Source organism: Diorhabda sublineata, chromosome 7, assembly GCF_026230105.1.
Source record: "Diorhabda sublineata isolate icDioSubl1.1 chromosome 7, icDioSubl1.1, whole genome shotgun sequence".
NCBI classification, from domain to species: domain Eukaryota; kingdom Metazoa; phylum Arthropoda; class Insecta; order Coleoptera; family Chrysomelidae; genus Diorhabda; species Diorhabda sublineata.
The window spans coordinates 14543681-14558375 of NC_079480.1; the positions used below are offsets into that span (position 1 = coordinate 14543681).

General features: G+C 33.1%; 1 protein-coding gene across 1 annotated transcript; it reads left to right on the top strand.

Annotated features, from left to right (window-relative positions):
* Positions 1 to 175: 175 nt before the first annotated feature.
* Positions 176 to 10071, top strand: LOC130446762 (excitatory amino acid transporter 2). The gene is made up of 9 exons (XM_056783194.1): positions 176 to 332; positions 1337 to 1673; positions 3880 to 3922; positions 6351 to 6445; positions 6499 to 6848; positions 7646 to 7871; positions 8474 to 8608; positions 8874 to 8976; positions 9980 to 10071. Exons 1-9 carry the CDS (start codon positions 191 to 193, stop codon positions 10007 to 10009), a joined length of 1461 nt encoding a protein of 486 aa, XP_056639172.1. The 5' UTR covers positions 176 to 190; the 3' UTR covers positions 10010 to 10071.
* Positions 10072 to 14695: the final 4624 nt, after the last annotated feature.

Below are 14695 nucleotides of genomic sequence, written 5' to 3' on the forward strand. Positions count from 1 at the left end.
TTAGTCCAGTTAATTTACAAACTCGACGTATCAAGCACGCTATATAGAAAATTTTTCGACTACACCTTATATATTTTTAATTGGTCGGTTTAAACAAAACAAATATCTCTATTATTATCCATTTAAAATTTGTTAGTGTAAATATATGGTTTTTTTAGAATTTCACTGTAATTGTACATAACTTTGAGATATGGCGAAGGAAAATGAACGATCGCAAATATTGGTTGAAAATGAAATAAGAAATAATAAAAAAATGAGTATAGCGATAATGTTGAAGAAAAATATTATATTAATTATAACTTTAATTGGAGTATCAGCTGGAATTATCATAGGTAAGGAAAAATATTTAAAACTATATAATAATAATCAATATACTCGATCGGTAAAATAGTTAAATATTAAACGTTACAGTTTATTCATGTGGTAACGAACTTGCTGTGTTGCCTCATCGCTGGAATAGTCGAAAATATTATGAAAACGTTAGTTTTTGTTAACATATGTCCCAAAAGATTTTACACAAAATATTCAACCATATTTCGGGTACTTTTCTAAGAATTTTATGACGTATTTGTTTCATATTTTCGACTTGACACACTCCATCATATATTTTTCGAGATGCTCTACCGGTCAAAAGTTTTTTCCACTCTATAATTTGAGTTTTGTTTTTATTATTTCAGTGCACAATTTTGGTATTTTCTGTAACAATTTCTAAAAATAATCGACGTCTATTTGGTTCCATTCGTTTTTCAGTGAATTCCAACAATGTGAAATGGAAGTCGGATACTGCTTTCTAATATCACTGTCCAGTTTGTTCCACAACTCAAACGGGATCCATTCTCTCCATTCTTTCTCCATTCTTTAAAAACCCTTCAATTTTTACAATTTCTTCGTACGCCCTTCCTCCAAAACATCCCCAAATCATCACCGAGCTTCAGCCGTCTTCCACAATCGGGATATCTAGATCTGATATTCTGAGATCCCTAGATCTATATTCATCTAAATTTGCGACTTGAGTTCCTTGATTTTACTCATTCTAAAACTTCCAAGTCTGAATTTGCGAGAACGAAAACAATTCGTATACGAACTTCACAATAAGATGTATTGGTTTAAAACGTATAAATCACAGCTGGGACTAAACTACAATCATAAGCACCGAAGAAATAATTCACAATTGAAGAATAATAAACAAAAAAGTTTATTATTTTGAAATTAATTGAATGGATTATGGGGTAGGCAAAAACTTTTGACCGGTAGCTGAAAAGCCAAAACGATTCGCCAAATAATCAAAAATTTACTAAATTATGACGTCATACATATCAACCTTATCTTTTTATAGGTTATTCTCTTCGTCCTTTGAAATTATCAGAAACTACAGTATTGTTAATTTCGTATCCTGGTGAATTATACATGCGATTGTTGAAATTATTGATTTTGCCATTAATAATTTCGAGTTTAATCACGGGCACGTCTAGTGTTAATGCTAGACTTAACGGAAAAATCGCCATGAGAACTTTCATATATTTTTTTCTCACATCGGCATTCAACGCTTCGTTAGGTGTGATACTGGCTATTCTAATACACCCTGGAAATCCTGGATTGAAAAATACGTTAAATAAAGTTGTTGATAACAAAAATGGTAATTCAGTACTTGATAGTTTGTTGGATTTAGGCAGGTAATAGTTTTTATTTGTTACACAACGAAATCTTAACAAAATATTCGAATTTAAAAATTTTATTTTTTCATAATAATTTTAATCCATCTAAATCACGTAAATCCATATGGCGTTTAAATGTAGAGGCTGCGAAGCACTACACATTCCGCCATCGTTGACATCCAAGCATCAGTCGGCGTTGTGCTACAACCACGTAAACATGTCCGCCATTATTGATGCTCCCGCCAAGTGTGAATTACGAAATGCGTTTCTTTTTGTACAGGCTGCAGAAATCCATCGGAGAATGAGCCGTGTATACGGGGAAAACTTCATGAGTGATGGTGTCGAGAGCTTAAAGATGGCCGTAATGATGTGCATGATTAAGGACGCCGAAAACGCAAATCTGTCGTTTCAGATCACCTGGATCAACGAGCTGACAGAATGGTTAAAGATAACCGCATATTTACCATTACTGCTACGGAATTTCCAGAAGTTTCAAAGTCTGTTGTTGTCTCTTCGGAGGTTGAAAAAAAAACGGCCCCGTTTGTTTATTTGAAGTATTTAGGACCGATTTTATAACCTAAGATAAAACTGGAGATAAACTAGAAAGCAGCTCTCCACATTTTGATCTTAAACTTGTACTGGTGAAGGGGATGGAGAGACCACGTAAACAGAAAGTCAGATGACCGGTTGGCCAAGATTGCAAAGGAAGAAAAACCGAATAGATCCCGATCACCAGGGCGACCACCTACAAGATGGTATGGAAACTGATCTTCATCATCTCAGCTAGACAATCGTTGATACAAACACAGGACTAAGTCCTAACCTACGATGATGAAGAAGAAAAAGAGTATTGTGGGAATTACCGGCAACATCGCTAGTGATTAGTGGAACTGCAGAGTTGTGTATCACAGTATCGTTTTTGTTTCTCAAAAAATTGATTCATATTTACATTGTGAATACAAATTTGGGAAAAAATCGATTTTTTAGACTTCGATTTTTTCATGAATCGATTCATCAGGTTGCTATTCGAATCGATTTCTAGAAAGAATCGCGATCCATAGTACAGGGTATTTAGATTTCGGTATTTAATATGATCACCAATAAAATTGGACTTCGGCTATATGGTATGTTGAATACCTTTTATTTAGTAAGTAAATTATTCAAAGAAAAGGATATTAAGAAGTCTTAGTATTATATACATAAGAGGTAGGGTAAATTTTACATTTTTATCTATCTTATTTGCTTTAAAATAATTGTATGGCGACGTTGAGTGTATGCATATATTTAGTTATATCGCTATTTACCTAAAAACTAATTTAGTTACGTAGTTATATTTGTTTTAAGAGTTAGAAGTCTAATTTATCACATAGTTAAAGCAAACGAACACAATATTTAAGAAATTCGATTGATTCACTGGAATCGACAGCTGCGTTTTGATTGCGCTGTCTTCCCATTAATTTTCACGTTGATTGACGAACGTTTTTGAAATTCCTCAGTACAATATAGTGGAAATTTTGTATAATTCTTCCTATATTAATTGCAGAAGACAGTTAAGCGAAAAAAAAACAATCAATATTTCATATAAAAGAAATGAAAAACAAAACGTCAGTCCACTCATAATAAAAAGATCGAATCGTAAACATAAATGCATTTTTATTACCCGAAGCTGTCGGAAAGCGTATTTACATCATTTCTTCGAACTATTTCTGCCAGACAGCCTGCGATAAGCAGTGTCGTGGCTTAGTGAGATTTGTGAATTATGTGAAAAGTGGTTTAATGAACAGCTTTTACCTAAAATTCTATTTTTCTTTATGGTTTTTGCTGTGAAATTTCGTTTTCCAAAAAAACGAATGGAGTACGAAAAGGGCTCAGTTCATGTCTGGTACCCTGTTAAAACCAAACGCCCTTACAGGCAGGTACATGTTACTCGTCTATTTTCGTTTTATAACTTAATATTTAGTTATAGTAAGTTAATGAAGTATAATAATGATTTTTTTCTAAGTAGGAATAAAATTACGGCGTTTTGAACCAGTTTTTATAACTCTGCAATTGATATTGGACGAACTATAGTATGAATGAATCTTTATAGCTGTTATCTTTGAATAAATTTATTTAGAAAGTTTAATTTTCTCTCAACAAGTTTTAAATTGTTTCGTTGAAGAGAAAAGCGGCGGTTTCAATGCTCTAAATTCTCAAATTTTTTTGTCGTTATGTTTTTTTTTAGGAATCTCATAGCAGAAAATATTTTTCAAGCCACGTTCCAACAGGTTAGTATCCTAATTGTCGTGTTAATTACATTGTTTCAAAACTTGAGAGATAAAAAAAATGATAAGTCTACCACTAATTAGTATCATTTTAAGTACACCTGAATGTATAGCGTCACTGAAAACTTGATTTCTCACTGGACAGAGTCACATTCAGGATAATGTCAATTGAAATGACAAAATAAAAACGAAAAAACACAAACCAGGACGTCTACTGTATATTTAAACAGTTTTTGTACTGCCAGATTTATATAATATTGTTGAGCTTGATAATAAAGCATTCAGAACATTCTACATAAATGAAATTTCTTAATATAATTATGAAATTTATTACCCAATTGAGTATGGGAACCAATATATGACACAAAAAAGAGAAGAAGAGTTCTGGAAACAGAACCATTTATAGACGCAATAACAAACAATTCTATTATTATTTTGAGCAACGTTTCTAAATCGAAAAGTTACTATGAAACCACTGAAACACTCCAGCAATTCTCCTACCAGTCATATCTCGTTCTGTCTGTCGTTCTTGGAGCTACAGCTTTCGTAGACACCGTCGTCTAGGTCGCCTAGACAGAGAGTTGGCTGACACCGGCTAGTTGTCCATTATAGATCTTGAAACAACAGCTTCCTTAGATAATGGAATTAGTCAGCTGAACACCCTCGTCTAAACAGGGAGTTGGCTGACACCAGGTCGATGTTGGATATCAAAATCGTACTCTTGAAGACGTTCAATCCAATTAATGTGGCGATCTGAGCCTCGAGATTCTTAAACTGCATCAATCACTTAAGTGCTACATGATCAGTTCGGATAAAGAATATTCAACGTGTTTCACGGACTTCACTGCTGCGTCATGAGAAGAAACGAAAGTTCCCTATCCGACTGACCATGTTGTGGATGCAGTTTAAGAATCCCGCGGTCCAGATCGCTACATGGATTGGATTGAACGTCTTCAAGAGTAGCTAAACAGGGTGTTGGCTCCCTGTTTAGGCGACGGTATCCAGCTGACTGGTTCCACTATCTAAGGAAACTGTAGTTTCAAGAACTATAGTGGTTAACGAATAATGGTCACCCTACTGTATAAAAACTGTTTTAATAAAGAAGAAGACCGTTTCAGTATCGAATTATGGCTAAATTTCATTCTATATACTTTCTAAAAGATGCAATACGATCATTCCAACGATTCTCTGACTTCTCGATGCCGTGTTTGTAGAATGATTTATCTTTTGCCTCAAAGTAGGCTTTGGTTTCAACAACTGCTTCTTCATTTGAGCTGAATTGGTCACTGGGGGCCAGATCTGAACTATACGGTGGATGAGGAAGCAATTTGAAGTGAAATTCGTTTAATTTAATATATAGGTGCATTGTCTTGGTGAAACTGGTTTTTTCTTCGACATATGAGGCCGTTATTCCTTTATTTTTATATTCAAACGATATTCCAACAACTCTGAGCAGTATTAGCTATTGATTATCTCTCCCCTTTGGAGATAGTTGATGAACATTATTCCCTTCTCAACTGACCATTGAGACGTTTCAGACGTGGTTCACCGGCTGCAGTTAACTCAGATGATGATCGTTTTGATTCCGGAGCAAAGTAATGGATTCATGTTTCATCCATTGTCACATATCAAAGCAAAAAATCTGATTTATCGCGTGGAAATCATCAATACTTGGTGTTTTTGATCGACTGAAAGTAAACGCGGCACCCACTTTGAAAAAAGCTTCCTCATGGTCAAATGTTCATGTATAATTGTAAACCCGCTGCATTCTGACATCTTCACAGCCTTGGATATCTCACCTAACCAATTTCTGCACATTTTGGATGTTTCCTGGAGTAACCACCTCAACTGGACGACCAGAACGTTCACCATCATCGGTAAACGTTTAAATTCAGTAAAATAAATTGTTCTTTTTAATAGAGATAACACTTTTGAAGCCATTGATAAGCTTGTACAGTATTTTTTTCCATCAAGAAACAATGATTAAATAACACATGTTTTGAAAATAACAAAAGTAGCTTCACTTAAACGCCTGTCACTAATTGAAATGTCATGTGGATTTGACAATGGCAGCGCCATCTGTGTGTCAGTCACACGACTTATTGAGGGATGTAATATAAGATCCAACTGGTGTTAAAAAGCGAGACCATCAATTATCTCCATTTTCTTGAGAAGAATAAATTCCAAATAAATAAATTACAAAATACTCATTTTCTACCATTTTCACACTATAAAAAAGTTATTTAACTATTTTTTGTTATCTCTTAATGCATCATATCACAGCTTCACCTTTAAACATTTTTTAATCGAAATTTCTTCCTTAAACGGCCCTGTCATCTACCATATCGTACAATTAAACGACGTTGCCGGATTTTGAAAATGTCATGTGAACCAAGGATTTATAGTGAAAAAACATTTTTTCCATTTTTAGGCTCATACCGATTACGTGAATTCTACAACTGTAATTTCAGTATCTAATAAAACTATATTAACTAAAAATAAAATGGAAAAAATTCTTAATTACAGGTAAATCTCGCGGGTTTCTCATAAATTCGCACTTCAATAAATTTGTTTTGTAGACTAGGAACCAATAACATCGGCCTTGTTTTTTTTTGTATCATTTTCGGTTCGATTCTCGGCGCAATCGGTCCGAAAGGAAAAGTAGTCAAAGATTTATTTTTAGCGGTATTCGAAATTACCATGAGAATGGTAAAATCGGTTATATGGTTAACACCAATCGGAGTATGCAGTATCATAACCGCCAAAATAATATTAGTTGATGATATATATTTAGTTATATCACAATTGGGATGGTTCATACTAACAATTCTGATCGGGATTTTGCTTTATCAACTCGTAATTATGCAGTTAATATACTTTTTAATCGTTAGAAAGAATCCCTTTAAATATTATTGCGCTCTCGTACAAGGTAAGCTTTTTATATTATATTCGTTGATATGCTAAACAATTTTTTCTTTCAACTTTCGCTTCACCTTGTACAATATGATTGAATTTCTATGGGGTTTTATCGATTAGATATAGTTATATCAATATAAATCGATTTGTTAACGATAGAAACTGATAGCACGTAGATATCGATGAGTTTCAATAGAAATCGATAGTTATATCGATTATATATAATTATAAAACTAGAGATTTCAATATAAATCGATAGTTATCGATGTATGTTAGTTAGTAATCGATATTTTTCAATTAATACGATCAGAAATCGATTAGTTTCAATAGTTATCGATTCATATGAACGACAAATATCGATAGATTTTGATAGATATCGATAGTAATCAATGTACATTAGTTAGAAATCGATAGTTATTAATTAAAATGATCAGAAATCGATGAGTTTCAGTAAAAATCAATTGTAATAGAGAGATACTGAGAGTTATCAATTCATATGGACAAATATCGATAGATATCGATATAAATCGATAGTTATCGATGTATATCAGTTAAAAATAGATAGTTACCGATGTATATCAGTTAGAAAGATAGTATCAAATTTATATGATCAGAAATCGATTAGTTTCAATAGAAATCGGTTGTTATAGTAATATACTGATCGTTATCGATTCATATGGACAAATATCGAAAGATTTTAATAGATATCGATATAAATCGATAGTTATCTAGGTAGAATAGTTATAAATCGGTAGTTTTAAATTTAATATGATCAGAAATCGATTAGTTTAACTAAATACATTGTTTTAGGTACTTTAACTGCATTCGCCACAGCTTCTGCGGCGGCTGCTTTACCTATAAATTTCGAGGTTATGGATAATGTGCTGAAAATTCATTCATCTATTACTAGATTCGTGATGCCGATAGGGACTAATATTAATATGAATGGTACTGCGTTATTTTTAGCTGTTGCCACGATATTCATGGCTCAAATGAACAGTTTTTATTTGGGAGCTGGTACATTGGTCACAATATGGTATAGTTTTTATTCTAATTATTACATTTGACACTAAAAGAGGTTAAGTTAGATTCTATATTGATAGTACGGACTTGCTTACAACCATTTGGATTTAAAGATCGACGTCCATTTCATTATAATTACACATTTTAATATTATAGACAGTGTTGCCAGATTTTCTTGACGACATTCCTGAAATTTAGACAAAAAATCTTCAAAACTGCAGTGGGTGTTTAGGTGGATGACGTTGTAGAAATTTTACAAAAAAAACTTTAAATTACGGAAGGATTTTTTAAATAACAAAACAGCTTTGGGATTACGACGTTTCGTATTCCTTTTCACGCACCTTATTAATTGCTTTCGATTAAATTTGTTAATATAATTACTAGAATTTATGATAAATAAACAATTTTGTATCAAAATGCTTATAATTTCAATAGAAAAAGTATAATTTTCGTAAGTAATAATTCTAGTTGAAATTTCTTTATATAAATTGATTTTTTTCAAATCTGGCAACAATGGATTGGGTGGTTCTAAAACTGCGCAGTTTATGTTATGACGCTTGCGCAATAGTGACATGGACGAAAGTAGTTATATTAATAGAAGAATTTTTTGTTTAGGGTCACCTCAACAATTTTGTCTTTCTCATCAGCCAGTGTCCCAAGTGCGGCTATAGTGCTGCTGTTGATGATTATTTCTTCGATTGGTATACCAGTTGATGATCTGCCTCTATTATTTGCTATTGACTGGCTCGTGTAAGTTTAGTGTTAAATATTACATGTTATATTACAGCAAACGCTTGACGACAGCTGGCAACAGCGCAATGTTTATATGAAATTATCTGTTCCGTGACTTCCGCTATTGTGAACCGTCAATTTCAATAGATCATTTATGTAACTTGAATTCTTGGATAATAAGATTTTTACGTTACAGCGCGATGTTGCCGCTTCTTTTTTCTTAATTACCCAAAACGAGTTCAAATATAAAACAATTAACTGGAATATTTATGTTTGTCCGTAGAGATAGGATTCGAACGACAAATAATATGTTGGGAGATTGTTATACAGCCGCCATTGTCGAAAAATTATCAAAAAAAGAACTTTTAGATATCACTAACAATCAAGTAAGTGTCATACAGTAAACTTCGTGAAGATAATTTTTTTATACTTTCAAATACATCGATACATATCGATTGGTATCTGTAGTTTATGAGATATTTTGACACATATCTTTCGATTGAATAGAAATCGATAATTATCGATTCATATGAATAAATATTAAATAGAGATCGATAGCTTTTGTTAACTGTTGTAAAAAATAGTTTGATACTCGATGGGTATCCATAGTTTTTGTGTATAATTAGAAATCGTAAAATATAGAAAATATTGATAGTTATATCGATAAATGTTATAAAAAATTCTTAAATATTAATAAAACACCATAATCGATAAATGTATGTCAAAATCCGTAATTTACGATAAATATATTGAAATTAAGATAGTTTTGAAGAGATATGAATATAAATCAATAATTTTTAATTAATATTAGATCTCGATGAATTTCTATAAAAATCGATGGTTTCGTCGATTAGATGTAGTTATAAATCTTCAGATATTAATATAAATAGATTATCATCGATATATACTGATAACACTTAAGGTCAGATATTGATACCATTCAATAGATAAATATTTGATAATATATTAGACAGAAATGGATAATTTTCAATTAATCTGATTAGAAATCGATTGTTATCTATAGATACTGATAGTTATCGATTCATATGGACAAATGTCGATAGATTTTGATAGATATCGATATGAATCGATAGCACGTAGATATCGATGAGTTTCAAGTAAATCGATAGTGATAGTGATTATAAATCGATGCTAATCGATGAATATGGATAGATATTAGATATAAATCGATAGTTTTTATTGAATGTGGTTATAAATCGTTAAATCTGGAAAAAACATGACATTTATATCGATAAATGTTGTAGTAAATCCTTAGATATCAATACAACTCGAAAGTAATCGATAAATATGTATAGTTATGAATCGAAATATCGATAAGCATGATTAGAAATCGATAAATAGTGAAACAGCGAAATTTTCCTATTCTAGACTCCAGAAGAAGTACTAACTCTATTGTGAGAAAAAATTATAAAAGAAGACTTTAGTATAAATATTTTTAGTGGAAATAAATGTTTAAAAATGTTTCAAATTTGCTCTTTTCCACCTTTCCAGCTATTTTCGGTATTTCCAGAAGTCCAAAAATATAATATGGTGGATAGTAAGTCCGCCCCTGTATCAAGACATGAAAATTGAAGAATTTTTAATTACAAACAGCAAAAACACACATAAAGTTGATTTTTTTTATGCATTTTACATTAAATTTGTAATTTGGACACAACAAAATCTAATTATTCAAATTGTAAGTGAAATCAAGACTCGTATAACAGGAGAAATAACATTCTAAGCGTTGGCAGCCGTGTGATTTCGATCTTCGGTGTTGTGAGATTTACTTTCTATGAAATTTTCTCAGTTTTGTATCGATCGATTCTCATTTGATTACATAATTATTTCATTATAATTTTTTTTCTTTGGTTAATAATATTCAAAATTGAATTACATGTACATAGTAAATCAACAATATCATGGTATGTTTTTAACTGGACACAACATGACAACAATGTAAAAAATCTATCGTGTCTTTATGAAATTATCGTAAAATTATAATTTTATCAAAAATACGAATCTTCTTAAAGTCCCGGTATTATATTTATTTAAATTTAGTTTATTATCAAGAAATTTCAACATGCCTGAATGACATGCTCGATATAACAGGAAACATATGGTGTTTGATCAATTTTTCCCCATGTTGCGTGTCATTTCCGGTAGTGTGTCATAGTTTGTATTGACCACTAACAACTATCTATCTATCACTAATCACGTGATATTTATTCGATACTGGGTTTTGATTTTTAGTCAGTACATTAAAACAAAACGTTTTAGAATAATCAATTATTATAAATGAAATAATAAAATATACACTTCGAGCAAAAACTTGAAGTAACCTTAAAATTTTCATGTTCTTTGAAATTTTACGTTTTCAGATAGTATTCGTAAACTGTACATTATTGCATGTGCTTTTGTAAGCTGCATGTGATACTCTATACTAAATAAAAATGCATTTTTTTTTGGATTTAATGATTTATTCTAAAAAAGCAACGAATTAACTTTTTGGGCGGAATTCAACATTTTGTTGTTAGGGAGATAATAAACACTAATAACGTTTATTCTCTCCTCTTGCCTTGATGACGGCTGGAAGTAGGTGCGGCATACTTTGAATTAAGTTGCGGATTACATTCTGGTCGATGTTATCCCATTCCTACATCAGCAATCTTCTCAGCTTCTGGGCTGGTGCTGGTGTGTGTCTGCGGATCATTCGTCCCAGCTCGTCCCAGACATGTTCTATGGGATTCATGTCTAGGCTGCGGACTAGCCAGTCAAACCTCATCCAGATACTCCCTGAAAATTCTGGTTGTATGTGGTCTCGCATTATCTTGCATAAAAATGCCTCGTTCTCCCATAATTACCATGTAAGGCGTAACATGGTCTTCTAGCACCTCCGTATTGTACCTGTGAGAGGTTATGGAGCTATTTTATATGAAGAACAACTCTGTTCGGGCTTGTGTAGTAATTCCCGCCCAAACCATAACTAACCCACCACCAAATGGAAGACACCCGTCAATGCAAACTTCAGCATATGTTTCCCCAGGTCATCTCCACACTTGTCGACGTCCATCTGACTCAGTGAGGCAAAAACTCGACTCATTTGAGAACAATACCCAGCTCCAGTCATCATCATTCTAGCGAACGTGATCTCTGGTAAATGTCAATCTTGCAGTACGATGCTGGCGTTGCAACGGGGGACCTGTAGCCATTCTTCTGCATGACAGTCCAGCAGCATGAAGTCTTCTTCTAACGTTCCATTCACTAACGTTGACATTTCTCACTTCTTCCAACTGATTTCTCTGTCCTATTCTGCAAACTTGTGGATACCATAAAACGGTCATCTCGTTGAGTGATAACTCTTTTTCACCCAGACCCTGGTCTTCTAGTGATCAGGTCAGTCTCCAGAAAGCGCTGCACACCACAATGACTAGCACCAACAATTCTTGCAGTTTCACGTTGCCCCCTACCATCTTGTAAGAGCGCAACAATTCTTACCACAACAATCGGATCTAAAGGCATTAAGGGCCTGTTAAATCACAACACTTTGCAATCGTTAAGTTTTACACAAAGAATCAACAGTATACTGAACAACAGGCAAGGGAAATGTGAATATTCAATTAGCGCAAAGGCATATTTTTCATCAAAGTCGTACTCCAATACATCGAATGACAGCTAATGACAGCGGATCGAATTCTCCCCTTGCCTCACGGTCAGTCTACAAGGATAATCCAAGAAGTACCTGGCATGACCTCGAGCTTACGGTAGTTGCTTCAGAAAAATGTTAAGTAGCAGTAGTTGACCAAATGAAGTGATGACTCCAGAAATATCGAAAAAAATCCACCGTACTAGATGATCGTGAATGGAACAAAAACGTCGAAGATGTTTCCATCGATGAATGTTTGCGCCCATTCATAACAATGGTTGATATGTGGGTCCATCACTTCACACCAGAAACAAAAGAACAATCGAAACAATGGACTGAAAAAGGAGAAACGGGTCCAAAGAAGGTTCCATCTGCAGGCAAGGTCATAATGTCTGTTTTTTTGAGTGCGCGCGGGTTAATTTCCATTGACTATCTTGAAAAAGGAAAAACTATCAACGACGATTATTATGCCAGCTTATTGCAACGTTATTCACCTAATTTAGCCCCCTCGGATGATTTTTTTGCTCCGACGTAGATTTTCCATCAATGAAGAGGTGATGTAAGAAGTTGATAATTATTTTGAGAATCTTGACGATTGTTATCGAGCTTATTGAACATCGCCTAGAAAAGTGTATGGAGCTAAAAAGAAATTACTTTGGAAAATGAATATATTCTTTACCAAAATTTTTGTGTTTTCTTTGTTGGGCCAGGTATTTCTGGCACGATCCTCGTATAATTGTTTTTCGTTACAGTGAGATATAATTAATTAATTTCTTTTTTGCCGATAACAGATATTAGGAAACGTACCATTGGATTCGTTATACTCTACACCGGGGGCAAAAAGTGGCCCGCGGGCCGGGCGCGGCCCTTCTTCTTACGCTGAGTTTTTTTGTAAATTTCTAATGTTTATTTATTGCAATTATGATAATACATTGAAAAAGTAGATTTTATGTAAATATTATGTCCAATCTGTAGCATTAGATGTGGTCAACGCCTCGTTTAAAGGCTGTTCCTTTTAATTAATTGAAGACCAGCCGGAAAAGTGGCAAAAGAAATTATAAAGGAAGCTGCTGTTGCTGCAAAGTCGGACTGGAGGACATCAATGCCGCGTATTACGGGGAAACAACGTCATAGAAGCAATCATCCAGCAGAAAAAACTTCAGGATACTAGAAGAGGTCTTTAGTAGTACCATACATGGATTCAATTATCATCTCCCTTGAAGTACGTGTTGCTGAACAAAACACGCCATCGTCGCATTATCTAAGTTACACCCGGCGCAGACAATTTATTATTATTATCTATTATTAATTGTCAAATTTTTTCATCATGATGCTTTCAAATGACGCGCTTAGAATTATTTGCTCCCTTTTGGCACTACTCTATCAAAAAATATATTTTTGCTCACCTAGTAGCGATTTTTATCAAATATTTCCAATATCTATAGATACCGTGAGTAGTAGAAAAGTTATTTGAAAATTAAGATCGACTTAAACACTTTTTTCAATTTTTCGTAAACGGCGATTCATATCGCAAAAAATATTGAAATAAAAGTTGTAAATTTTCTACAAAAACAGTACAATTACTTTTTTTGTTAAAAATCGCCGTTTTTGAGATATCGCAATTCTAAAAAAACAAAGTTTTATTCTACATTTCCATTTCATAATTTTTCTCAATAACATCTTCATTTTCTTTATTTGTTATAATGATTTTTACACCGAGTTCAATTCATTTCCAGATACTTTCGATGATACAAAAATTAGTATCAATATAATTTTAAATGAGTTTAACTTATAATTTAAGGATCTTAATTTGAATTGACATTTCTCGGTACGCCACATTAGATTTTTGTTGTATATTCATGTGAAGAAAAGAATTGAACTTTTAGTTAACCTTTCAAATTCGAAACGACAAAACGAAGGTAATGTAAAAAATTACTACGACAAGTACCGGCTAATTTTTTTATTTCTCTTCAACTGTAAATTATTTCTTAGGTGTTTGTGATTGTAGTTTAGTCCCAGCTAGCCCTGTGAAACGTAAGAACGTGCTGTCATTTATAACTTTATGACCCATACATCTTTTTTTGAAATTTGTTTACGGATTGTGAAAATTATGAATTTACCATGAACATTGTCGTTAAAAAACGTTCAGAGCAGCATCGAAAAAATCACAACCGCTGGAGAAAACCGTATTGTATCCATCAGTAAACGAACGGGCCTAGAAATAGCAACTCAGATCAATGAATCTATGGATCTCAGAATCTTAGATCTAGATATCCCGATTTTAAAAGATCGATGATGATTTGGATGAAGTACTATTGGAGACCGGCTAAAAATTTCGATAAGAAATAATAACGATTCCAAGTAATCTTACAGGCCCATTGATAGGAGTTCAGATCAATGAAATAGAAGTCGAAATATTTATAAAAAAGTGGAAATTCTATCTGAAATAACGATATTGG